Genomic DNA, 26,929 nt, shown 5'->3' on the forward strand with positions numbered 1-26,929 from the left:
AATTGTTAGTTAGTATTAGTTTACACAAAAGTGCGTCAATTCATAATAATTGATTGAGGCTACTTTTTATTCATAGTGACGTAGTCACACCATACATTTGTTTAAAAGGTAGAAGGCCACTTGGGGTTTAAACCACGCCCCCACACAGAGCATGTGCTCTTCACAAAGTAATGGATGTAATGACCACAGTGTGTGTATTAACTGATTGTTTTTCTATATAAGACACATTCACACATTGTTTTTCATTTCCCAGACAAACCGTTCCTCTCGGTGCGTCGTGCCAATAGCCTCACTCGTATATAACATACATACAAATGACATGTTCATTTATGTCTCTATCGTGAGATAACGGGCCATTATCTTACAATATCTATAGTAGTGACCATGATCACTCTCGGCCTCCGTATCTCAAAGTGTGTTTCAGATATACAGTTTATTGTTACTGAACTGTTGTTGTTTAAGAACGTTCAAGAAATAAAAAATAATGTCCATAAAATAAATAACAATGGGTCTAAAGAATACAGAGGGCAAGGTTGTTTGAAAACTAGGGCTGAAACAAATGCTCGATTAATCGCTTGAACTATTTTGATAATCGATTAATCGGTGTGAGGGTTTTTTCATTATTAAAACAAGATTTTTGATTGCTTCAGGTGCTTGAATGTGAATATGTTCTGCTTCCTGAATGACTTTGGTTTGTGGACAAAAACAAGACATTTGAGAACATCATCATTTCCAGGTTCCAGGTCCGACGATTACTCGATGAATCCACAGATTGTTCGTTGCAGCTCTATTGAAAACAAAACAACTGGCACATTTTTAAATATGGATTCAATCAAAGCTGCAGCTTTCAGATGATGAATCTTTAACGATTGAAAAGGAGGATAAAAGCGGCTCCATGATTGGCTCTCCTCCTCCTGCTCCTCCTGCTCCTCCTGCTGTCATTGGTTCATCGTCGTGTCCAGTGTGAGTCTGACTTCAGCTGCAGGTGCAGCTCAGTCACAGAAACAGAAGCATCACTGATGTTTCACTGCTGCAAACCGCTGTGAAACCAAACCACAGAGGCGTCGACTGGAGAAGAAGAGGAGGACGAGGAAGAAGAAGAAGGAGAAGAAGAAGAAGAAGAAGAAGAAGAAGAGCAGCGGAATTCTTCTGCGGCTTTTGTGAGATGATTTGCATTTACCATGGCCAGAAGTCTGTTTCCATGGAGCTTCTTCTCCCGAAAGCCTCCTTACATACAGGTAAAACCCCGCTTATTTCACCCACTCACCCACTCACCCACTGACTCACTGACTGCTGTGAAATCCAGCTGAGATCAGCCCACGAACACGCATGCACGCGCACATCCTGCCCTTTTCTAATCCACTCAGCGACGACGCGACTGAAACCTGGCGAAAGCGTGAGCGCATCCGTCTCATCCTCTCACCTTCACGTGAACGCCACAGTGCGATCATTTGACTGCAGCTTTTCACTCCGCGAATCATAAAGTCACTTGATGCTCGGCGAGAATAGACCATCCTCCTCATCTGCGTTGCCACGGCAACCACATCCCTGCTGCATCCCGCAGCTACAGTCTGTGCTGTGCACTGTAAAAGTGTCAAAGTTCATTAGTGACTGTGTTGTCTTGAGTCTTGGTGACTTATGGCTGTTTCCACCAGCTCCACTCGCCTCTGCGCCGCACGGTTGTTTTGCATTTCCAGTGGCGATAGTACCTGATACCTGGTACTTTTTTAGTACCTGCTCTGGCGAGGTTCCAAGTGAGCTGAGGCTTAAGACCTCCGAAACCAGAATCAAGCCGAATGATGCCGAACTGTGGTTGAGTTAAAACTACTTCACAATCTTAAAACGTGGGTTAAACTTCAACAATTACCAGGGAAATGTCTAAAATCTCAAATATTTTGAATGAACTGATTCTAATGATTCAGTTACCAAGCTGTGCAGTGATGACTCCGCCCACGTAGAGTAGACGGATCATTCTTTCCACCCACCTCAGTGTGTGCATGTACGGCCACAGTCCTCAGTCAGTGTGTAATTAATAGCTGTCACTGCAGCCACAATCAATATCAGCTCATTAGCCATGTTTTCTCTCCACTTGCAGAAGGGTCAATAAATATAATCCCGCAGATAGAAATGCATCGTGCAGAGGAGAAATGAAAGCCACAAACTTATTGATCAGAGGAAGACTGATCGTACGTTTATCTCTCCACGGTGCAATATTTCCACAATGTTTCTGCTGCTGATGCATTTCACCAACGCAGAAAATCTATGGAAGGTGCGTGCAGCGTTTACTTGTGTGGTCGTTGCTGTTGAAGCTGCTGTGCGTCTGTTTGGTCAGATTATTAAGTACAACAATCACTAGACAAAACAGTAGAGATCTTTCTTTCTTTCTTTCTTTCTTTTCTTTTCTCATGACTAACATGTGTGTACTCGCATGAGGAGACACGGCGCAGCGAGCCAATGTTACGAGACAACAGCACACATTTCCTTTGAGAAGCACAAACATCTCAAAAACAACCTGTGTGCAGCTTTATATAAAAATAAAACATTATTTATATATATTATTTATAACCCATATTGCCCAGCCTAACCTGAAGCTTGATTCGATCTATATCGTGATAAATATCAATATCAAATCGATTTTTAAAGTTTCATTTTCATTCGTTTTTTCTTGCATGAGGAACATAAGTAATCAGGGTGCATGAAGGACCGGCCCCTGGACTCGGATCGACAACTCGGGTCAACCTTTTGACAGAAACGTCTTCTTGTACTGTCAGTAGCATTTCTATTGCCCTGGTTGCACAGTAAATTCAGTCATAAACACAACGAGAATGCGTCTCAGGCTGCACATTTCTGAGAAATGAGGGGGATTGTGTGCCAGAATGGTTTGTTATTAGCAGCAATTATAGGATATAAGATTTAAAGAAGCTTAGCAAGTATTTTCTTGTAGGAAATACTTTTATCAGAGAGCCTAAATTTCCTAATTTTATTTCCCGACTGAAATTGCTGAATTGTGAAGCATTTCCTTGACTATTACTCTTCATTCAGCACATTTGTCCGTTCACACTTCCCTTACAAAAACGTTTGGTGGTGTCTCTACTTGCCTGGAATGTGATGAAACTAGTGTACAGAAGAAACAAACAAGATTAGTGTGACACACTGAGTGTGTCTGAAAGCTTGATTCCTGCACCGTCGTCCTGTCCAAACAGAAAAGTCACGTCCAATCCATTTAGAGAAATGACACTCAGACATACAATCTCCCTTTTCAACACTGGCCATTTGATTGAAAAGATCCCATGGGGGGAGTATAAGAGACAGGAGAAAAGAGGGAGAGATGGAGGGAGGCAAAGACACTTAAAGCCAATAAAAAAGATTGGATGTGAAAGGGCCAGAGGGTGGAGGTGGGCGGTGTCCATCAACGTCAAGCACTGAGTGCAATAATCATTAATAGACAGGAAAAGTAAGAGGGCTCAAAAGTATATTACCTTTCACTAATGCGCTCTAATTGGTGGAATGTCATTGTGCATCTAAGTAGTCTGAATTTATCAGCTGGAGAATGAGAAAGAAAATCAAAGGGACAAGACAATGAGCTGGAATCTGCTCCAGCATCAACAGCAATGACAAACCACTGATGTGGGAACAATGGTGTTATTGATGTCATGTGATGTTACACTTTGAAACTCACTGTTCCTGTACTAACAGGCAGGGCCGGGGCCCCAAGCTGAGAGGGGGCCCTATCGTCTGCATCTTTAGTACGTACACGCACCTGACTGTATGAATGAATCTTCATTTTCTTCATACACAACAGTCACTCAGCCAGTGTTACAGAGCAGGATTTCCTTATAAAATACATGTTTCCCATGTAAACCTTTTTGTGATGTTTAAAAAAAGTAAAAAGACAAACTGAATCCAAATAAGCAGAAGTCAAAGGTCACAAAGGGATTTATTTATAAAGAACAAAAACTAAGGAACACAAAATCATATACGCCCCTTCCCGGGGAGTATATGAAGTATAGTATATACCAGAGTATATGAAGTACTGTATATACTAGAGTATATGAAGTATATACCAGAGTATATGAAGTACAGTATATACCAGAGTATATGAAGTACTGTATATACCAGAGTATATACCAGAGTATATGAAGTATAGTATATATATGAAGTACTGTATATACAAGAGTATATGAAGTATATACAAGAGTATATGAAGTATATACCAGAGTATATGAAGTATAGTATATATATGAAGTACTGTATATACAAGAGTATATGAAGTACAGTATATACCAGAGTATATGAAGTACTGTATATACCAGAGTATATGAAGTATATACCAGAGTATATGAAGTACAGTATATATGACTGTATATACAAGAGTATATGAAGTATATACCAGAGTATATGAAGTACTGTATATACCAGAGTATATGAAGTATATACCAGGGTATATGAAGTATAGTATATATACGAAGTACTGTATATACAAGAGTATATGAAGTATATACCAGAGTATATGAAGTACTGTATATACCAGAGTATATGAAGTATAGTATATATATGAAGTACTGTATATACAAGAGTATATGAAGTATATACCAGAGTATATGAAGTACAGTATATACCAGGTATATAGTACTGAGTATATATATACCAGTATATGAAGTATAGTATATATATGAAGTACTGTATATACCAGAGTATATGAAGTACTGTATATACCAGAGTATATGAAGTATATACCAGAGTATATGAAGTACAGTATATACCAGAGTATATGAAGTAGCAGGTGATGAGATGATTGGTTGCAGGTGTGTGATTCAGAGACTCCGCCCAGCAGACCTGCTAACCTCCTGAAACACAAAGCCACAGACAATTGCACAGAAAAAACAGGAAACAGGAAACAGGAACCTAACAAAATAAGATGCAAACCAAGAACCCATAATGCTTTTGCCATAATGCTTAGCGATAAACATAGCTTAGAGTCGTTATTCTCCATCCATCCATCTTCTACCGCTTTATTCTCTGCACAAATCTCAGCTGACAGAGGACGAAAGGCGGAGTCACAACCTGGACAGTCCCCCAGTCCAGCACAGGGTCACATGTCGAGACAAACAACCGTCCACTCACGCTCACTCCTGTGCGTAAACGAGAGAACCCGGAGAAAACACTGAGTCATCTGGGAAAAATGAAAGTCATCAGATCAGTGTGATGACGGATGGACAGACAGACAGATAGACAGACAGACAGTCAGATGTGCAGAGAAGGAACTCTGCTTTTTTACAAGCTCTTTAATAATGCGGCATGAATATTTTATCGGGTGAACCTTACGTTAAGTGGCTCTCCTTGTCTGTTAGTTCCTAATAAACCAGACTCTCCCTTTAAACGGAGAAGCATGAAGCACACAGAGCATCACAGAGTATCACAGAGCATCACAGAGTATCACAGATGTATCACAGAGTATTACAGTATTACAGTAACAGTGTGTTTTCCAGCAGACGAGGTTCTCCTACTTACACATGAAGTACCTGTTCTTCTCCTGGCTGACGGTGTTTGTGGGCAGCTGGATTGTGTATGTGAAGTACTCGTCCTACACAGAGCTGTGCCGCGGCCACGACTGCAGAGACTCTATAGTGAGTGTTTGGTTTCCTGCACACCTTTTATCACAGTACATGTATGCACATGTACACGTTGTCATACTGTAATCCAGGGTCTTTATTAACAGTTCGTCATTTGTGATTTCCAGTGTGACAAATACAAAAAAGGAGTGATCGATGGCTCGGCCTGCAGCAGCCTTTGTGACAAAGACACTCTCTATCTGGGCAAGTGCTTCACCGCCAAAGCCAGCAGCCAGGTCAGTCTTTCTTCTCTTCAGTCCTCTCCAGCGTGCTCGTTGTTAACTCTGTCCTGACTTATGTTAGGTTTACTCCGGGAGCTGGGGAGACCTGGAGGGCGTCATTAAATGCCAGATGGAGGAGGCTCCTCGTTATGATTTGGGGAACGAGATGGAGCCCAGGAAGGAAGCTGTCGCATTCAACAAGCCTAACAAGGGCACATCAGTGGAGAGGTTCAGGGAGATGATCCTCAGCCACCTGAAGGTTAGAAAAATATGGGACTATTCACTGATTCACCTGATCATAAAAAGTCAGTTACTCTGACTATTTGTAATCAATGATTGCATCTATAAAAACAAATCTCACGCGACTCCCTAATGTGTGGAGCGAATATTATCACCAGGTGGTGGCAGCTTCAACAAGCATTTGTTTGGTGGTGTGTTTGCAGAAGTGATGAAGTACAAGCGATTTCCTGAATGCATCTTGAAGCTGTTCCTCCAAGCTCAACGTGCTGTAGATCCTGCAAAAGTGATATTTGCAAGGGTATTTGAATGCATCTCATGAGCTGCAAACCCAGAGAAAATCAGTCATTCTCCATGATGACACACAGGAGTTGTCCTGTTCATCCACTGGACACAAACTAACGTCAGTTTCCAAATGTAAAAGGCCGTCGTGAACATAATCTTAAAATAGCATACACCTAATCTTTTGTTATATTGTACCATATTTTCAGGTGTACATCAGTGTATACAGGTATTTAATAATGTTGTTGTGTTGATCCAGGTGCAGATCTTCTCAGCTTAGTGTAAATTATTGATAGTATACATGTTGTTGTTGTTCTGCTTCTCTGGTCAAACTTTGACTTTTTTTAGCCCACGCTTGCGTCACTGTTACACGATGTCGTCATCCTCTTGTCCAACCAGGCTCCTCCCCCTTTTATAAGCATTGGCGCAGTAGCTTTGTGTCTTTTCTGTCTCCACGCCTGAAGCGTGATGTGAGTGATTCAGAGGCTCGTCTCACACAGCTGCGACCAGAGCATGCCCCGCCCCTCTGCCTCACTCAGCTCTCAGCCCACTTCCTGCCAGAACGCTGTATTTTCATTCTGCATCCCGTTTGGTACAAAGCAGGCACACGGGCGGAACAATTATCCCATTAAGTCTAAAGGGTTTGCAATAATAAGTTTTGAATTGAATTCCTTCACAGGTTAAAGTGGGGGATCAGGCCAACCTCGCAAACCTGGCAACCCAGGTGCTGTCCGTGGGAGACGCCAATAAGGACGGTCACGTCTCGCTGCCCGAGGCCCGGTCCACATGGGCTCTGCTGCAGCTCAACGAGATCCTGTTAGCGTTAGTCCTGCGAGACAGAGAACACATGCCCAAGTTACTGGGCTTCTGTGGAGACCTGTATATGATGGAGAAGGTGCCGTATGCTCCACTCTATGGGATCAGTCTCCCCTGGATCATGGAGGTGTGGATCCCTGCAGGTCTTCGCCGCAGGATGGACCAATGGTTCACACCCTCGTGGCCGCACAAGGCCAAGATCTCCATTGGACTCCTGGAGCTGGTGGAGGACCTTTTCCATGGCACGTTTGGCAGCTTCCTCATGTGCGATGTCAGCGCCACCGCCTTTGGTTACAACGACCGCCATGACCTGAAGGTGATGGACGCACAGCACATCGTACCCGAGGCCCTCTTTCAAGAGGGCATCAGGCAACAGCACTGCGAGGTGGACGAGGACTGTCTGTATGGGGCAGACTGCCTTACTTCCTGTGACCTCACCAAGAACCGCTGCACTCCAGAGGTCACCAGACCAAACTTAGCCAGAGCATGCAAAGCACTGAAGGATTATATACTGAAGGGGGCGCCGTCTGATGTGCACGAGGAGCTGGAGAAGCAGCTGTATGCCTGCATCGCACTGAGAGGCTCCGCGGAACAGATGGAAATGGAACACTCGCTGATTCTGAATAACCTGAAGACTTTGCTGTGGAAGAAAATCTCTCATACAAAAGACTCCTAACTGTGAACGGACACTAATGAAGTGTTCATTGGCTTTGTATCACTAACTGTTTATTCAAAGTCTGGTCAGGAAAAGCATACATGAGATCAAATTCAACCTACATTTGGAAGTGATTTGAAATGTGAATTGTACCAAGTATGACAGAAGTAGCAGCTATTTGAATGGACGTCTATGGGGAAAATAAGCTTTAGTGTTATTCTGTTATCCTGCTCACGTCTTCATTTTTCAGTTTTTGAACGCGGACAATGAGGAAAAAGGCGGTCCGAGCCAAGAGAGGCAGCATCGAGGTTAGAGACAGAACAAGGTTTCAACTGTTCATACAGGATGCAATATTTATGTATTGTTCTTTTTTTGTTATTGATCTGCACATTGTGATTGGGCAGTACACCGGATGCCCTCCCCGTCACAACGCTCCCATTTATCCAGGCTTGGGACCGGCACTAAAGCCCCATCCACACGGAAACGTCAACAATCTCTTTCTTTGTCGTTTTGAGAAAAAGTTTCCTATGAATACGACACTGCTTTCAGGAAATGTCTCTATCCACATGGAATAGAACATAATACCAAGCCTGTGATGAAGACGACGTTCCACCCGTGACTGTCTCTATAATCACAGAGACAGAATGAAAGAACACGAAATAAAGACGTTATCAACAGTGATATTTATTTAATGACCTTTATTTACCTCTATTTAATGACCTTATAATCTATAAGCTCATTTATTTAACGATCTTATAGACGCCCAGCAGCTTTTTTTCTCTCAGCGAGCAACAAATCTGGAGTCACGACTTTCTGACATAATCCAAACCACTTTCAATCACCAGTTCTGCCGCACGAGTACGCTTCATCTAGGCTATATTCACTGAGGGCGGAGTCTCTGAGAGAAACTGTGGATCTGTACTGTTCAAATTAAAGTTGTGTTTGTGAAAATAGATTCAGTTTCACCGTTTCATCTTCAACACTTGTTTTCTTTCTTCACTCGTGTGTGAGGACAGGACGTGTTCTATAGATATATAGAGAATAGACTTTTGTTACTTTTCATTGAAAGTAGTCGACTCCACTGCCAAACACAAGAGTGTGATGATGACAACGATGATGGAGACGGTGATTTGTTGTCTACGCTAAAACACAAGGGCAGGATGAAAAACATTCGTATTCATGTGAGATAGTAAAACACTTACGGAACGTCACTTTATTAAAAATATGTAAAATGTACGAAATGACTATTCATAAGCAAGAATAATGAGCCCATGGGCAAGTGGAAAGGGAACTTGGTTTGTAACCATTCTGTCAGTGAAGAAAAGGAAAGAAAGGGCAAGGTACCCAAACCACCATAGCTCCCCAGAGGACGGGTTCATGCAGGGAAGGAATTGCCCCTGTGGTACTGATGAAGGACTCATTTTATACACTTAACAATTGTCAGCAATAACTTTGCAAGTTAAAAACTAAAAACGCTTATTTTCTCTATGGTGCGACGTGGGCAGTTTATAGTCTCCAGAAGGAAAACACACATTATAGTAAGACCAAATCTACAAAGGGTAGAGTGATTGGCCAGATCAGTGTTGATAACATGCGAGTACATCATAGAGCTAGGGCTGCAACAATTATCAAATTATTCAGAAACTATTTCATAATCAGTTTGAATGTTTCAATGAAAATGTTACATTTCCTCTGCTTTCAACACACTTTCAAATTAAGACACTGCACAAGACAAACTGAGGAGGGATTAGAAGAAATGATGAACTGAATCATTTTAGTTTGCCGACTAAATATGAAGTTGACTTGACATCAGCCTGTGATTAAAAAACAAACATGTCTGACTCTTTTTAACAGATTTATTAGGACAAACTTTGCATTAGGAACAGCGTGGATTTTATTCATCGTTCTCTTGTTCCTGAGCCCGGAGGAAGCTGGCCTTCTTCTGGGCGACGCGGTCTTTCCTCTGAGTCAGAGACAGCTTGGCACGGTTCCACCTAGGTTGCAGAAAAAGGTTTTACATTTTCAACAATAATTAAGATGAATCCATGTCCAAAGGCCTGCTGATTCTAGCACAGTCACAATTCACCCTGACGTCGGGCATTAGACTGAAAACTAACATACATTATATAACATCAACCTAATAATATTTACTTCCAATGTTGTTTAGACGTTTAAACGTTTGTGTATATCTCACCTCTTCTTCTTGACTTCTTTGGGAGGCTTCTTTTCATGGACAGGATTCTCACGAATAGTAGCGTGAGCCTTTTTGTACATTTCCTCAATCTGCAAAAAAGAAAAAGAAAAAGATTTTTCAAAACCTTGTTCATAATATTGTGCCCCATTTGCATGACTTCATTTAAGCAGTTGAACAAAGGCTGGCCCACACAGCGACTATAGGACACAGTATTAACTGGCCCTATGACTGGAGCAGAATTTGAGATGGAGTATCTTGGTCTACACCGACAGTAAACTCATTCAACAGAACTGCATTCATATTATGTCCCACATTTCTTGCTGTACTGAAGCACCTAACCTAGTGCATAAGACACTACAGTATGAGCCTTGTTATTAGCACACATGCGCTTTAATGCAAAAGGTCACGAGACGGTCCATTTAACCAGAGATCGACACAATCACAAAGTCAAATACTGATCAAAAAAGTCACGATCGACCTTAGAAAGCAAAAGGTGGAATTGAGGATGCAAGTTACGCTATGTTATGCTCATGTAGCATGACATAGGCTATGCCCACATTCATCATAAGGATGTAGACTTCACTAAAAACCACGTAATGCAACCAGTAATAGCGACGATCTCCGTGGTATTTACGTCAAGTGTTGAGCTTGTAACTCAGGCTTTTTATTTGAAATTCAATATTATTTCTGACATAAGATGTAAATTACCTGCTTTAAGTGCAAATGCTGCCTTCTCAATTTGAGCACGTTTATGCAACATGGTGTAAGGTAGGTTTCCTACCATATCATAGGACATCGCAGCAGCTACAGCATCTTGGAGATGTTTACACAAAGTAACCGAGCCTGTCTGTATAATGGCTCGTAAATATCTGTGCGTTCTGAGCGCACCTCATCTGCGAGTGATTTTGTAAATGAAGAGTTTTCTATCAGGTTTGACATATATAAAATATCAGAAACTATGTTGGGCCTTGCCTTACCCATTAGTTCTGTTCTAACAGAGAACTCATTCTAAGTATTAGTATTAGTACTTCATTTTAGTTAAAGTCTGTTGGAGGCTTCTATAGTGCTGGACATTATGACCAAAAATCTATATACTTTTCAAACTGTCAACAGTTTGACTGTATTTTCTGCAAGGTTAAGTGGAATGTGTGTGTCAGCTCTTATCGAGTGAGAGAAAGTCGTTCAAGTCCTATTGTTTACAGCATGTTTGTGACAGTGTCGATGACGCGATACCTTGGAGTAGACAGAAAAAGTCTACACATGCACAGAACAATCAATGACCTGCACCAGTGATTCTAAACCAAAGTCATAATATAATATATATTGGGAAGTGTACTGGTCATGTTTCAACAATAACACACGTGTACAATAGGTAAGGATGTTCCTTATTCACAACAGTCCAAGTCTTTCTTGGACAACCATGCACTCAAATGCCAGGAGCAGCCAGCAGGTTGTTCTGGAGCGACGGCTCCTCAAATAAAAAAGTATTCCAGCTCAAGATCAATAAGAATCTCAACACTGGCAGCTTCTCAAAGTGGGTCAGAGTGAGTTCTGGCTGCACACACCAACGATGAGGAAAAAAACAAACAAGAACACAACAGGGAACGCATCATGTTCCTTAACATTCATTTGTTCTGAAAGTGAGTTAAAAACAAGTTTTAAGGAACCCCTGAATAAGAACACATGCCGTGTGACTGTGTGAGATAATCTGGAGTGGAAAGATAAAGTGAATGAATAATGCATATGGTGAACTCACCGCGTCAGGAGCAACACCGTTCTTAATGAAGCGAGAGAACTGCTTCTTGTAAGCGTCCTCGTCCTCCTCCATCAGGTAGCTCATGTACTCCGATATGTTGATGCCCAAGATGTGCTTGCGATGGACCTCGGCGTTGAACTCTTTGCTCTCGGTGTCATACCCAGGGAAGCGCTTGGTACTGGAAGGTGAAAATGGTACAGATAAGAAGGTAAATCCTGAGAATGACTGCCATAGACAGCAGGTACACTTCTGCAGTTTCGCTGACTGCACGGTTCTCAAACTGGGGTACGTGTAGCACCTGCGGTACATTACCAGAAATACTTTTCTATTGAATATACCCAAGTGCGGAGAAAAGTACACAAATATCAAAAAATGTATAAATTAAATACAGAGCTGAAACGATGAACGATTATTCGAGAAAATAATTGACAGATTCATCGATTATGAAAATAATTGTTAGTTGCAATTAATTAAATATTAGAGTGACCTTATCTCACTCCATCTTTATCTAATTTGGCTTCACCAGTGTCTGTATGTCTGAAGTATGTGAGGAAGAGGATGATGGGAGTAAATGATCATATTGGGAATCTGCCTCGTGTGAAGGAAAGGATTTTTGTTCAACCAAAACAAGATGGAGAGTTGATCAGAGACAATTGTGTCCAAATGTGTCTAACACTCATGTTACTTTGCTCCGCCCATTTACACGATAATTAGGGGATGTCACGATCTTGATTACAAGTCAAACATTGATCGAAACGAAGTCACGATTGACTTTCGAAAGCAAAAAGTGGAATTGAGGATTTAGCCACATCCCCAGTGTGACATCCTGTAGGCAGTGCATGCGATGTTATGCATGTTTAGCATAGCACGGGACATCTCCACGTTCATCATAAAGATGTGCACACACCGGTAACTCTTCTGTCCTCATTTGGAGTGAAACTTCGTCAAAGCGAGAACGAGCTTGTACAGGCGGTCGTAGCATCAGACCCGTGACCTCACCCAGGGGGAAAACCCTTAAGTATTTACTGGTTCTAAACAAATACGGCCTTAGTGTGGTACAATGCAAACTAATGACACCATGTTGACAATCGAAACGGGAATTAACAATCATGACAAAAAAATCAATGATCCTAGACTCATCTGTGCTTGGAACCTCGCCTGAGCAAGAACTAAAAAAAATAAAATAAAGTACAAGGTACCATCACTAAAGCCCCTTATCCACCTATGATCCCAGCTCACCTCGGCACGGTTTAGGTTGGTTTTCCACTACAAAATAGTACCTACTCAACGAGGGCAGAGTCATCACTGCACAGATGCATGAAACTGCTGTGACTGTGTTTTAAACGAGACTACACACACACACGAGTGACTAGTGGCTTGTAAAGCAGTTATTAACAGTGTAACTGAGTCATTAGAATCAGTTAAACTATTTGTTCAGTACTTCCTCCATGACCAAACTCCTGTTTTTTAGACCTTTCCATGGTAACTGTTGCAGATTAACCAACGTTTTTATGATTGTTACGTCTTTTTAAATGATCTACAGTTCAGCATTGTGTTTAGCACTCTGACCAATCACCTCGTCGGAGCAGGTACCAGGTACTATACTCGTGGCAATGCAGCTTAACCGTGTGGAAACACACCATAATGGAAAAGTGCCATAAGTCAAACATGACGGTGAGCCAAAGTTGACACAATTACCTGTGTGGGATGGACAGGCCTCCATCTACAGCCCCCTTCAGAGCCCCGAACACCTTGTTGCCTGTGGTGGTTCTTGCCAGGCCAGCGTCCAAGTAGCAGGAGAAAGCTCCCGGCTGACCATCAATGCTCTCAACGTTAAACTCATCGCCCGTCACCTCCACCTGGCCCTCGTACACCTTATCCAGGCCAAACTTGTTCAGCAGCTGAGGACAGAAAGTTGCACAAACGACTTGTATTCAAATGTAATCAACACAAGCCTAATTTCTGCTTTGTGTTCACATGTAGACTGGCGTTGGATGTGCCACCAGCTCTGTTCTTACTCTGCGGGCCACCAGCAGACCAGTGCAGTAGGCTGCTGCGTAGTTAGTCAAGCCCACGGTGATGCCGTATTTTGGCAGCTCATGAGAGTAAGCAGCACACACGATCATATCACCCTCTATCTTGGCATAGGCGATCTGCAACACAATCACAGGTTCATGAAGTTATCACATTCACAGCAAGGGCGGGCCGATGACAGCTACAGTGGCTCGCGTCCTGAGTGACAGCGTCCAAAACTGACATTCATCTCATTTACAAATGTCAATTTGCATCACTGCCAATACACAAGGGGCATCACAGGTAGGGGCCGTCACTTGACTCCAGTGTTCAGGTCAGACCATCGTGTTAGATTACTCAACAGGACGGTACCAAACTGTGTGTTTGAACTAATCAACCACATAAAAGTTTGAGAAACTTTAGAACTCACCTGGCAGACGATGTCCCTGTTAGAGAAGCGTACAATCATCCGGTACTTGGGTGTGTTGTACTTGTTCTTGTCCTGAACGACCAGGCGCTTACGAGCAAAGAAGTCAGTCTTTCCCTCTGGAGGAAGAGAAACACTAACGTTTTAGTTTCATACGTTTCAATCCGTGTGAGACGCAGCAGCAGCAGCAGCAGCGGACAGCGGCAGAGTCTTCTCACCTCTCCTCCGCCTGAACTTGACCTGGTACCTCTTGAAGTAGGCCTTATTCTTCACCACTTTAACGAAACCCTGCAGGAGATCGAACAGTCACTCGTTACATTCAGAGCAACAAGCTGTCACTGTCACAGTGCCAACACACTCCACTGAGCTAACATGAGCTACCTCTGCCAATGCAAATGAACGGCAGGGTTTAGCATGGTTGCTACACGGGCTACACTGTTGAGTAAGCAGGCTAAGGAAAAGCACTTGATGTATTTAATGGGACGTGGAGTTGTGAACTCAGTGGTCAAATATCACGCGACACTAAAGCGGACAACACACAACAGGAAGCGGTGACTTTGTGAGGGCAGCCATTAGGCCACGTTTGAGCAGAGCCCGGTTCAGAGTTAGCGGTACGTAATCTAAGTTAATCTCAACATCAGCGGTATGTTTTCAACCATCTGACCACACAGCGCATAACATGGACGTCTCAGCTGTGAACATATGCGCGTATTGGGATTGATTACCAACCATTTTGCAGTCTTTTCGTCTCCTATCTAAGGAGACCGGAGCCAAAGACTGGGGATTGACTCCGCTGCACGGGAAAAAGGAAGATCGCCGTGCGCATGCGCAGTAAATAGCTTGTTACAGGATGCGCCATGATGCGGACATCTTCACCACACTGCCCCCTGTCGAGCCGGGGTGGTCATGGATGGATATATATATATATATATATATATATATATCTGATCATAAAGACCAAATAAAGGCTGAATAATACCAACAAAAAAACCTAGAACAACAGCTAAAATTAGTACTTTAAATAATAAAGAAGAGTTTGCTTGCCAGGCTTTAAAAGCAACAAACAAGGTCGCAGATTAAATTTAATCAGATTTTAAAAGTTCTAGCTATTATTAACTTTAAAAAAACATCAACCATGTTTAATTTGTTCCAGTGGCGTTTTAGATAATCTGGGAGTTTTACTGCGGACTACTGGGGCCTGTAGGGTAAGGTATTACACCAGCCTGTTTCTTATCCTTGCTGAACTTGCCCCAAATCGTTTGCCCGAAAGCAATGGCACTTAAGTTACCGTGGCGATATATTCTTTGCGGTTAATCTGGTAAACTAAAGGATATTTTAATCCTGCTCCTCAGACCTTTCAGTCAGCTGTCACTCTGATCAGAAATAAACATGTTTTACACATTATTCATGATCTTCTGGATTTATTTACCTGGATTAAAATATTAGAGTGATAACATGTTTTAATTCTGATTAGTTTTATAAGATTTCTTGAAGACTGATATCCGTATTTGATGGGAATGTTTTTATGTTAATATTATGATTAGAAACTGCTGAGGTTGTAACGACGGTCCATATACATATGTTTTATATGTGCATTATAAAATGATATTATAAAATATCATATAATGATTATAAAATGATATTAGACGTTCAGTACTAATCATGCCTTTATTTTTATAGCACCTTTAAAAACAAGTTAATAAGTGCTTTGACAGATAAAGCAAATGCAAGGAAATGAAACAAATAAAGATAAACAGTGTGTGACACACACCACACATGTATATTTATGTTTTCAGTTCAAAAGGCCAGATCCCATATTAATTCTGTTTTTACAATTTTAAAATGTTTTAGAGATGTATTATTTTTTGCGGTGTGGTTGTTAAACCATGCCACAAGGGGGAGTGTTCACCCAGGTGAGCACTGTTGGTAGTAAACCAATGTGAGGCTCAGTCTCCTCAAACAGAGCACAGCCTCCAGACCAGTGGTCTCCTTTCTTCTGAGAGCTGCTCATGTTTTTTCTTTTTTTAAACATTTATCCTCGTCACTCATTTCAACCCAAACGAACTGAAAAAGCATGTTTTTTTTTTAAATAAAATGTTGATGTCCACAACTCAAATTCTGCAACGAACATAACAGTAATAGCATATCTTTCTAGTTTATCTCACACACTATTGAATTACAAATATTAATGCTGTCCAAACAGAAATACATCAACATTTTGTCTTATTCACTTTTCATTTTGTTATTATCTGCCCACATCACAAGAGAATCCATATGAACCGCTGTATGTATGACGTAAACTGCGTATTTCCATGCATGGAGTCCACGAGAGACTGAAGTGTCATTTAAATGTCCATCTGACAGTCTGAACACTCAGCAAGCTTCTAGTGTTAGACCTCTGATTTTGATTGGATATGTTTTGGGGTGTGTTTTCATTATTGAAACTTTGGCGAGCTACTTGGACAGGGACTGGACTCCTGCTCCAGACCGACTACAACAGCGCCTCCTGCTGCCACACTTTTCCTGCATTTAACAGGAGGAGTGGTTCGGCTCATTCTTAAACCACATCTATCATAACATCTAACATCTATCACGTGTGACACATTTCAAAGCCTACATGCACGCTACTAAGTCATTATTTATAAGTCCTGTGTTTCTGTCCATCCAAACTGAAGCGCCGCCCTGTCTTTGAAGTTATAAAAGGAAAATGGAGCCAGCAACGTTTTTAAATGTCTCAGAAAAAGATCACTGTGAGATACCACACACACACACACACACACACGTGCGGCCCTGTGATCAGGGGCCGCTTGCACCACCTCTCACTAAGAGACACAATCCACACTTTAGATGAGTATCACAGCAGATATTTATGTTTGTATTTATTTATCAACATCATGGACATGCAAACGCTGACACCTGTGACTTTCATGTCAGTGACATGTTTTGATTCGAGGTCCATGTCGAGCAGGGCTCTCAGACTCAAATGACCTTTGGGCCAATGAGTATGTATTCTGGCCAGTGGGAGGCCGGTCAAGTGAAAAAAAATCTTTTTGGGAAATAGCAGGGTCAGAGTATTCGCAGAATTTCAAAATAAAAGTGTCTGTGTTGATATGGACTGATATATAAACATTGTGGGATTAGTACTGGATTAGCAGCAGAGTTTAGGTTACGCTCATGAAACACTTAATAATAAATGACACTCAAGGTCACCTTACACAAAAACACACCAATGTAACATAAAAATAAAATAGAATACAGTAAATCATCATAATAAAAGGCATATAAACTATATAAAATAAAAATTAGACTTGACTTGTGAGAGATGGCAACACACGGACACGGGATTCTGCTTGTGTGGTGAACAATTCATCTCATCTACTGAATTATTTTATAGTAAAGTGAACGTATCAGTTTATAAAGAGGAGTTCAACAAATTGAAAAACAATACATTCTGAACACATTCCAGTAAAATCTGGGTCTTACACCGGTTCTCAGATGTGATGAGTATACAGCATATGACTTAAATCATTCCGATCCTCATCAAACCATTGCACAACTCCTCGTGACTCCTATTTATAACTGGAATTGAGTCGACGGTGCTTAAGTAGAATCAATCCATTGTTGTTCTGGTGTTATAATGGGGGAAAGTCAGTCAAACAGATGCAGGAACTCCCTCACTAATCTTTCAGAGAACATAAGTTTCTTTGTATTTGTATGAACATTAGAGTTTCGTTAGATTTACTTTTGAGATTACTGTACTGACCTTGTGTATTTGATTTACTTCCTGTCTTTCTTTTAATTCATTGATCAATCAATCATTATTTATTTAGTTGAAACAGTGTTTGACTGTAAACGGCGCCGTAAATATGTATCAACTGAAGATTCTTGTTAAATCACTCTTCAGTGTTTCTAGAAATTATAGTGCTTAACATGTGTGTATTTCTGTGCGAGAAGCAACGCGAGAAAACCTCGTCTCGGGACTGCAGCTGTCCAGCCGTGTGGAAGCAGCAGTAAAAGTGTGCAAAGTGTATTTACCCGGCAACAAGAAATACTATTTTCTGATTGGCGAATAGGTTGCTAATTCAAGACAGCTGTATGAATGAACTACACAGAGCAATCTGCCTTCGCATCATCGATTCACAGAGTACTAATTTATGTTTGATGACTTTTGTCTGGTCTAGTTCTTCCTGTTAGGGTTTCAGCCACCAACGCCCAGTCCTGGCCTCAGATTAGCAGGAGCGGCACATGTTGTCGTCTCAGGCCGTGTCTTTCAATATTTCACACCTCTCCTCATCTCTTGCTGCGTTCATCATATATCAACGTCAAACTGGAATGTCTAGACCTATTTCTCTGGACATTTTTCAAAGGTTTTGTGTAAAAACTACTACAGAAGGTCCCGAGGAAAACATACAGTGTGATCAGCAGGTCTCCTGCATCTATACTGCACTAAACCTCACTCTCACACTCTGCCCTCGAGGAGTAAACACAATCCTTATTTCCACACTGCATTAACAGTCTTTCCGGCTCATGGACAGTAAGCTGCTGAATCAAGGATCACTGGTGTGATTTGTCATGGCTTTCTTCTCAAACTGGGTCACCCTGAAGGAATAGGCGTGTCTTCCAGTAATAGAGCTCATAACATTTAATAAATATCATTTTTCTTGTTCATCATCATCATCATCATTATTATTATTATAATAATAGAAAGATTATGATAGATTATTTGTTTCAAAAACCTAATTCTATTAATAATTGTTATTCAACACTAAGCGAAAAACAGACACACACCCCAAAACACACAAACGCAAATCCCACGAGCACTCCCACAGACTCACTTCCATTATTGAATGTGCTGGTGTTTTCACTTCTGTGTGTGTTTTCGCTTCTGCGTGTGTTTTTGGGACTTGTGTGTGTTTTCACTCTCGGTGTTTTGGGATTTGTGTTTCACTTCATGTGTTTTGGGACTTGTGTGTTTTCACTCTGCCTCTGTGTTTTGGGACTTGTGTGTGTTTTCACTTCTGCGTGTTTTGGACTTGTGTGTTTTCACTTCTGTGTGTGTTTTCGCTTGTGTGTGTTTGTGCCTCTGTGTGTGTTTTGGGACTTGTGTGTTTTCACTTCTTGGGACTTGTGTGTGTTTACACTTCTGCATGTAAGCGCTTGTGTGTGTTTCTTGTGTCATGGTGTTTTTGGGACTTGTGTGTGATGCTGTGTTTTCGCCTCTGCGTGTGTTTTTGGGACTTGTGTGTGTTTTCGCCACTGTGTGTGTTTTTGTTTTCGTTTGTGTTTTTGAATCTGCAGCGTTTGTGAATATGCAGCTCATGTGTTTTGGGTCGTTGCAGTGTGTTTGCCCCGTCGGCCACCGTAAAAAAAGACATAAAATGTAGAATCGACACAAAATGGAAGCATATTTGAATTCAGATGGCTCTTATAGCTTCCCTTCAAAATACAGATTGAGCGGCAGCATGAGCGTCAGCCATTAAAATCACATTATGCAAATCAACAAACACACAGGTGCTAATCCAATCAAATCACACATTAAATGTGTTTAGGGTCAAGAGGGATCTAAAGCCATGTCATGCTCAAAACTCCCTCTGCTAGACCATGCAGTAATTCCTTTAGATGGTCTGAGACACTTCGAGGCTGTATATTTTCAACTTGACAGGTTAGTATATAGATTATTAGATGTTTTATGCTTCTTTATATCACTAATATGTCATGAGTTGACCAGGAAATCTTTCATTTCATACCTTTATGCCCTCTCGTATCATTTCATGACCACTGATTTGTTGTCATTGCTTGGGTTTCATATTAGTTGGCACATGTTGTTTTAAAAATCCTCTCCTCTGAGTGAATAGAGGCAATTGTTTCATTTGTTTTTCAATCCTCAGAGAGAAAATTAAGCTGGCTGACTTCTGTTCTCCCTGAGATCACCAATGTGAGAGCGTAAAAATGATCCGTTTCGCTTCAAGGCTTTGTCAAACCAGTCTTGTGACTCACCATGGCGATGGCGTGTGCTGAGAGGCGCTGTTTTGCAGACATGTGCAGGGGTCAGAGTCTATAAAAGCCAAATCAATCGACCTCAGTACAGTAACATTTGCAAGGAAAAAAAGAGTTCATTGTGCGTCAGAAGCAGGAACACAGTCTTTGCTGTTCTGAGGATTCAAAAGTGGAATGCGACTAGATGTAAATCCATTTCTAGAGACTCCCGTGTAGCGTCTTATCATCCCCAAGACTGTCAACGCAGGCATTTGGGGTTTTGTGTGCGTTTAAGACTTTTCACAATCGATATGAGTCGGTATAACAGCGATCTGACGCAGAGGGAACAGGAGCTGCTAAAGATTCGCAGAGACAGCAACACTAAAGCTGCTGAACTGGTCAAAATGGAGAAAATGCTGCAGCAGACCAAAGACCTGTTGGACAAGAAGACAGAGACAAGTTCAGAGAAAATGGACTGCCAGGAGAACATGGGTCAGTAAAAATCCTTACATACTTACTTCAGATGCTTGACCGCACCTTCAGTGTTCCACTTTGAAACAGTTGTGTTTGTTGATTTCTGCAGTTGAAGATCTGGAGGAGAAAGTGCGGTCCTCCCGGCGATACAGGAGAAACTCCCTCCATCACACGCAGATGCTGGAGAGCCAGATGAAGACAGTGAAAGGCGAGTTGGTGGGAACACTGGACCATCTCCAGGAGCTGAGGAACATCTTGCACCGCTCACAGCAGAAGGCTGAAGAGCGCAAAGCGGTGATGGAGAAGCTGGCGGCCGGGCACAGGTGAATCCTCTGCCCCTCTGCTGCTGCTGCTGCTGCTGCTTCCTGTTTTCTGACCCGACATCAACAAGACCGTGAGAACAGAGAAACTTGAGCTGCTTCATACATTTAGCTTCACTAAAGACTATGTTTAAAATACTATTTATGGTCCTGCAGAATCTGATTCTGACAAACGATTAAGCAAAACCATCCTTATCCTTACTTTCCTTTATTTCCATATGATTTTTTCTTTTTTTCCCTTTTGCTTCGTGTCGACAAGGTTTGAATTTGTTTTTGTCCATTTTTTGCTATTTCCTTTTATGCAAGTTTAAGGTGATTATAAATGACTGCTGCTTATTTATCTGCAATCTTAAAGACACAAGCTACAGTTCTGTGGATTAGTATTTATTTTTCAACTGTGTTGAGAATCAGCGATGGTTAGGATCCAGAACATCACCCATACATGTTTCCTCTTGGTTTCTCCCTGGTTTAGGATTCAGGCTCAGCCAAACTTAGTCCCCTAAAAACTATGTTCCAGAAAAACTCCAAAACCTAAGTTGTTGATTTATAAAAGATAGCATTAAAGTATTGAAGAAAATGTACTTTTTTCTTTTCTTTTGGAAAATGCTTCTTATTCATGATTTAATATATACATATATAATATATATAGAAGCGCACCCATGGGGATCAAGAGTGTGTTTTTCTCTTGCGGTGAATCATCTGAACGCTGTTTGTGTCTTGTTCCCTGTGGTTGTAAGTGATCGCCATCATTGCATCAATCTATTTTTGTACAGTGTGTTTCACAGCCACATGCTGTGAGCCTGAGGGCCGAGTTCTTCCTCACACCCTGACCCATATGCATTATTCTGCTTCATGTTTTCTCCGGTTTTCTGTTTCTGACTTTTGAACCTTTCATGTCTCATGTAAATGATGAATTTGTGTATGAATATTGACATAATCCTGCAAATAAATGGAAACCTCTTACTTCTTACTTACCTCTTACTTACGCCTGTGGGAACTTTTCTTTTCTTCACAGCATTGAAAAAGGAAATATCCAAACATCCACTCACATTTAAAGGGTTTAATACTGGGCTAAACTTTTCGTCTGAAAAAAGCTTAAACTTAAATTCGATGTTCCTCTTTATTGCATTTTCTTATAAAAACAAAGAAGTACAAATATTCATGAATGGTCTAACAGAAATAAATGACAAACATTCAAATCAAATAATGTTTATATTAAGTGTAACTCTGAAGTGTTTTATAACAAATTGTTAATTGTTAGTTATAATTATTATCATTGTTGTTGTTGTTGTTATACTCTGCAAGGGTGGTAATCAAATATGCAAAGTTGAACATCATAAAGTTGCACTGACTGCTAGCTTCTTAAAAACCAACAAAATGAGGAGTAAATTGACAATAAATTGTAAATGTTCCGCCTCCTGAAACAGATGCAGAAGGTCAGTCGCCTGCAGGGGGCAGTGGAGACTGAATATATTTGATTGGGAAGTTGTTGGTTGTATTTCAAAGCAGATATACTGTACATCATGTTTCATTCACTCCTTAGTATCAACACATGCAGTACTTATACTTAATAATACAACTATTGATAATGAGCTGACACGGAGATGTCAGTTACTTTACTGTGAATTAATATCTTCAAATATTAGAAACCGTCACCGTGTGATTAAATATTTTTCAGAATAAACTTTCACAGTTCGATCCCCACGCCAGAATCTCATCTATGTAACAATGGAAGTTTCCCCCAAACTGGAAGGAACCACTTTGTGTTTGATGTGTCTTTGATTCCTTGTAATTGAATCAGTCACTTATGAATGAATTTGGCCATTTAGTGCTGGGGTTCCCTTTTCTGTCACTCTCAATACTTCCTGTTTGCATTGACTCACATTAACACACGTGAGCCCACTTCAGTGGGTCTGAGTGGTTCATTGTCATATTCTGCCGATGATTAAAAGGTCTTCAGATGGATTGTGCAGATTTCCATTTCCATTAAGTTATTTGGGATTTTTTATTTTGTTTATGTCCTGGATGGATATTTAAGGAAAGAAAGAGGAGCCACTCTGGGAGTTGAACTGCTACAACTATACAGCGTATTCACTTTTGGACATCGCAATAAACATTCCTCATATTACCTTGTTGAGATTTTATTTTGGAAGCAGATGATCTGTGTAGAGCTGAAACGATTAATCGATTATTAATCATCGATAATCGGTTTGAAGATTTCTGATTGTTTAAGCTTCTTAAAGGTGCATATTTTCTTCATTTCTTTGCTCTGGATAACAAAGAAATCATTAAAAGTCAAACATTTTGGTTTGTGGCCAAAACAAGACATTTGAGAACATCATCATTTCCACCAATCAACATTTGTTCAGGTTTTCTGATATTTTCTAGACCAAACGATTAATCGATTAATCGAGAAAATAATCGACAGATGAATCGAATATTAAAATAATGGTTAGTTGCAGCTCTAGATCTGTCCTCTGTTATTCAGTCTTTAGTCATATAAGTGTCTCTAGGTAACATTTATACCCTCTGTATATCTCAACCCGGGTGTCAGGGCTCTTCCTCCATGTGAAGAAGGTCACTGAATAGCTTAAGCCTGGATCTGCCATCCCTGAACTAAAGTAGGTCATTAAATATTGTATCCTGTATCCTTAACCTCTGAGTTGAGTAGCATTAATCCAGGATTAAACCTATATCTGCCGTCCCTGAACTAAAATCACTTTTAGATTCCTTAGTGGCAGAATTTCCAGAATCCTTCAAGGTTGCTAAAGGTTAACTTTTAATTCTCATTGACATTTAAACATGAAGTTATTTTTAATCAATTGGAGTCAGATTTAATAAATAATGACTTTGAAAAATCTTATCTTAGTTCCAGAAAGGCAGAATACGCTGATGTCACGTGTCTCTAAATATTTCCTCCCCTACACAAGCAAGGATACAAGAAGGAAAACAAGTGTTAGCCATTTACACTCACCTAATATGTGTCTACAACACCTTGAAAGTATTGTCACTATCTCACTTTGACTTTTCCGACTGGAAACTGAAGTTTCCCGATGGGAGCAGCAGTGGATCAGCAACTCCTATGAGCCAGGATGTAAAATGGCTGATTTCCTCTGGTGCAGGAGACTAAGTAGTTTTACTTTACTTTCCCCAATCGAATGATGGATCGCACCACAGGACCCGCACAGTAATAAATAAATAAAGAAATTATGTTTTTGAATACTGGTCTGAAATGGCTGGAAAGAAGCCTGGTTACGAGCTGCAACATCTTTTGAACTAAAGGAGCTGATATATTATTAGCATATTGTAAACTTAAGATGGTGTAGATTTTGGAAGGTGAGCTTTGCATTAAGCTGCTTCATTAGTCAGACTGGATCCCAGTGCTGAAGGCATGAAAAAACATGAACTATACCTTTAAGTTTAAAGGGACAGTTCCCACCAGTTTAAGTGTGTTGCCCTATAGGACACATCAACACACACAGTTAAACAACAGGAATTTCAGTAGAATATTTTAATCCGACACCAGTAAGAACAAGTTCTCGTCTTGCAGAAGCCTGCTGGTGATATCGCTCATGCAAGGACTTACAGTGTGTGTGTGTGTGTGTGTGTGCGTGTGTGTGTGGCAGAATGTGCTGATTCATCAGTCAGTGATGGACCCAGCACTAACCTGAGATGACAGCTGTTGCTCAGAGGAGGGATTTGTTCCTTCACTTCCTGTCTCACTCTGAGCTGCTGACAGTGCAGTGTCACCTATTTAAAGGTCCAATGTGTGGAGAAATGGAATAAACTGTCCATGCACAATTGCTTTACAGAGCCATCTTGTGCCACTACTAGAGATGTCCGATAATATCGGCCCGATATTAGCCTCATAATGCGATATCTGTTCATATCAGTATCAGTTTTTCTACCGATAATGAAAACCTGATAAAGCAATCCCTGGATTTTAAATGCTTGGTATTATATTATATAAGCAATAATGAGTAGAAGGAATTCAACTGAACAGGAAGTGACTTTTATTTTGACACACATCGAAGAAACATGCAATAACTCAAACCATTAAGAGGGAGACGGATTATTTATCAGATTTGCAAAAGTAATAAATGCAGCATCAAATCCCTGCTGGACTGTTTCAGCGTCAGTGGCAGCAAAGCTTTAACAATTCAATTCAAAAACATTTCTAAAAGTCATATCAAATCAAATCATTTAGCACTGGTGCTTGAGATACAGAGATATATTTGATTTTACTGGCTGTTGGAAACTTTGCAGAGCAACAAGTAAACACTGTGAGACATGCACTGTCTGTCTGTACTTGGGGGCGTGGCTCTGAAGTGGAGAGGACACTCCTTAGTGCATCACCTGGCGGTTCACCACTTTATGCCACAATCACACTGGTATAACAGGTTAAGGAGTTACTGTGTGAGTGAGGCCAATTCCTTTATTTTTGCCACAAACGATTAATACGAGACAAACGATGAACATTTTTCATGTGAGCAAAACTATTGGAACATGTGACTGACAGGTGTGTGTGGTGTTACACTGGTTATTCAAACAATACATCGCACTGAATGTCTACACTTAGTTTCAGATTGGGTCGGATCGGTTGTGCATGTGCAGACTGCATTTAGAAGAAAATAAAGGAACTGACCTCACGGTTCCAATACTATAGGAGGGCACTGTATAACCTTAACCTGGTTAACTCAGGTTAAGGTTAACCTGTGTTATCACAGGGTGGTTCGGCCCCTCTCTGTGTCTCTGTTGCCTTCTGCCCTCCTGGGGTAACTCTGTGCAGGGGCCCTCTGTGACCCGCCCCTCCACCTGGTCCTCTGCAGGGTGGATGCGTGGCTATCCCTGGGATTGGTGGCTGCAGGTCTCTCCTGCCCTGTGCGACTACTGGACGCTCCGCACATCTGGATCCTTATGGGCCTGATGCCGAGAGCGCGGTCCCCATGGATAACTGATAACAACAAGATAACTGATAATACTCGGCTGTGATTTATTGAACCTGAATACCAGTTCAACCATGAGAATACGATTCAAAAAGTTACGACTTTAACAGAAATATGAATCCACAGTTATGAATTTACAAATCTGCAGCAGTCACATGACTAAAAAAATACATCGCAGGGGCCCCAGGCATTGTGTACTGAGCGGAAGATTCGCATCCATTCATTCATTCACACACTGCGCATGTGTTCACAGCTAGCACCGAGCCAGTGCCGGGATGAACGAGGTAGAGTTATTAAATTAGTAATAGATTAGTAAAATAGAGAATTCGTTTCAGGTTGGACGTTTAACGGACATTCACTCCAGATGTAGCAGCATCCTCCTCCTTTTTCACCAAGTCATAGCTGCACGATCACGGCTTGTTCAATGTCCCACCCATCGCTCTTAACTACCGCAGTCTCATTTAGGTCATGTGACCTAACGACTCCAAATCAGTGCAGGTAGGACCACATATGACATTCAGTCCATTTCAAAACTGATCCTGTCAACAACAGGGCAGAAATAGTCACTCATGTGCAGTCTTGTCTTGCATTTCCTGTTCTACTTTGTACTCTGTTTTCAGATCCTGACTTCTTCCCTGGTGTGATTTTTCCCTCCATTGACATTGCAGAACCTCGCCCCTCATTGGTTTCACCTGTGTTCCCCTACCTCATGTATAAATAGTCCAAGAACCACGTCACCAAGTAAAAGTTATGTTTCTTGAGATGTTGATCCTTTTTTTGTTTGTGGAATAAGTTTCTTTTCTTTTCTTTTTTACCCTACTTTAGTTGAGCATTTCAGTCCTTGTTGTGTTTAAAGCTCTAACAATGTCACACAGTCAGAAAATAAATAAATGAGAATAAAAACAATAATAATGACAGGGCGTGTATCACAGAGTTTTCCTGTTCCGTGGCATACAGTCAACCACACTGTAAAACACGCACTGGAACTTCTCAGGTGGTT

The 26,929-nt window shown here is 41.1% G+C and overlaps 3 protein-coding genes across 5 annotated transcripts; 2 read left to right on the forward strand and 1 right to left on the reverse strand.

The window, feature by feature from the left end:
* The first annotated feature begins 730 nt into the window (after positions 1 to 730).
* Positions 731 to 8,778, forward strand: LOC122781190 (divergent protein kinase domain 1A-like). 3 transcript variants are annotated; one of them, XM_044044744.1, is made up of 5 exons: positions 731 to 1,238; positions 5,478 to 5,627; positions 5,741 to 5,848; positions 5,916 to 6,092; positions 7,032 to 8,778. In XM_044044744.1, the coding sequence occupies exons 1-5, from the start codon at positions 1,182 to 1,184 to the stop codon at positions 7,842 to 7,844; spliced, it is 1,305 nt and encodes a 434-aa protein (XP_043900679.1). In that variant the 5' UTR covers positions 731 to 1,181; the 3' UTR covers positions 7,845 to 8,778. The 3 variants fall into 3 exon arrangements, with proteins under 3 accessions (XP_043900679.1, XP_043900680.1, XP_043900681.1); XM_044044745.1 differs by having other exon boundaries at positions 732 to 1,238; positions 5,490 to 5,627; XM_044044746.1 differs by having other exon boundaries at positions 732 to 1,238; positions 5,493 to 5,627.
* An 887-nt stretch (positions 8,779 to 9,665) lies between these two features.
* LOC122781066 (60S ribosomal protein L5) lies at positions 9,666 to 16,768 on the reverse strand. The gene is made up of 9 exons (XM_044044564.1): positions 16,672 to 16,768; positions 14,943 to 15,052; positions 14,432 to 14,501; positions 14,217 to 14,332; positions 13,792 to 13,926; positions 13,472 to 13,674; positions 11,774 to 11,951; positions 10,018 to 10,106; positions 9,666 to 9,817 (listed from the first exon to the last, which is right to left on the reverse strand). The coding sequence occupies exons 1-9, from the start codon at positions 16,766 to 16,768 to the stop codon at positions 9,718 to 9,720; spliced, it is 1,098 nt and encodes a 365-aa protein (XP_043900499.1). The 3' UTR covers positions 9,666 to 9,717.
* Positions 16,769 to 20,320: 3,552 nt separating this feature from the next.
* si:ch73-389b16.1 lies at positions 20,321 to 21,964 on the forward strand. The gene is made up of 2 exons (XM_044044759.1): positions 20,321 to 20,681; positions 20,773 to 21,964. Exons 1-2 carry the CDS (start codon positions 20,501 to 20,503, stop codon positions 20,988 to 20,990), a joined length of 399 nt encoding a protein of 132 aa, XP_043900694.1. The 5' UTR covers positions 20,321 to 20,500; the 3' UTR covers positions 20,991 to 21,964.
* Positions 21,965 to 26,929: the final 4,965 nt, after the last annotated feature.

Source organism: Solea senegalensis, linkage group LG14 (genome assembly GCF_019176455.1).
Source record: "Solea senegalensis isolate Sse05_10M linkage group LG14, IFAPA_SoseM_1, whole genome shotgun sequence".
NCBI lineage: Eukaryota > Metazoa > Chordata > Actinopteri > Pleuronectiformes > Soleidae > Solea > Solea senegalensis.

Coding starts and splice junctions, on each gene's coding strand:
- LOC122781190 (XM_044044744.1), top strand. CDS start 1,182: ATGGCCAGAAGTCTGTTTCCATGGAGCTTCTTCTCCCGAAAGCCTCCT. Junction 1,239..5,477: donor GAAAGCCTCCTTACATACAG/GTAAAACCCCGC, acceptor TTACAGTAACAG/TGTGTTTTCCAGCAGACGAG. Junction 5,849..5,915: donor CCGCCAAAGCCAGCAGCCAG/GTCAGTCTTTCT, acceptor GACTTATGTTAG/GTTTACTCCGGGAGCTGGGG.
- LOC122781066 (XM_044044564.1), bottom strand. CDS start 16,768: ATGAGCCGAACCACTCCTCCTGTTAAATGCAGGAAAAGTGTGGCAGCA. Junction 14,502..14,942: donor GACGAAAAGACTGCAAAATG/GTTGGTAATCAA, acceptor GATCTCCTGCAG/GGTTTCGTTAAAGTGGTGAA. Junction 14,333..14,431: donor CAAGTTCAGGCGGAGGAGAG/GTGAGAAGACTC, acceptor CTCTTCCTCCAG/AGGGAAAGACTGACTTCTTT.
- si:ch73-389b16.1 (XM_044044759.1), top strand. CDS start 20,501: ATGAGTCGGTATAACAGCGATCTGACGCAGAGGGAACAGGAGCTGCTA. Junction 20,682..20,772: donor GGACTGCCAGGAGAACATGG/GTCAGTAAAAAT, acceptor TGATTTCTGCAG/TTGAAGATCTGGAGGAGAAA.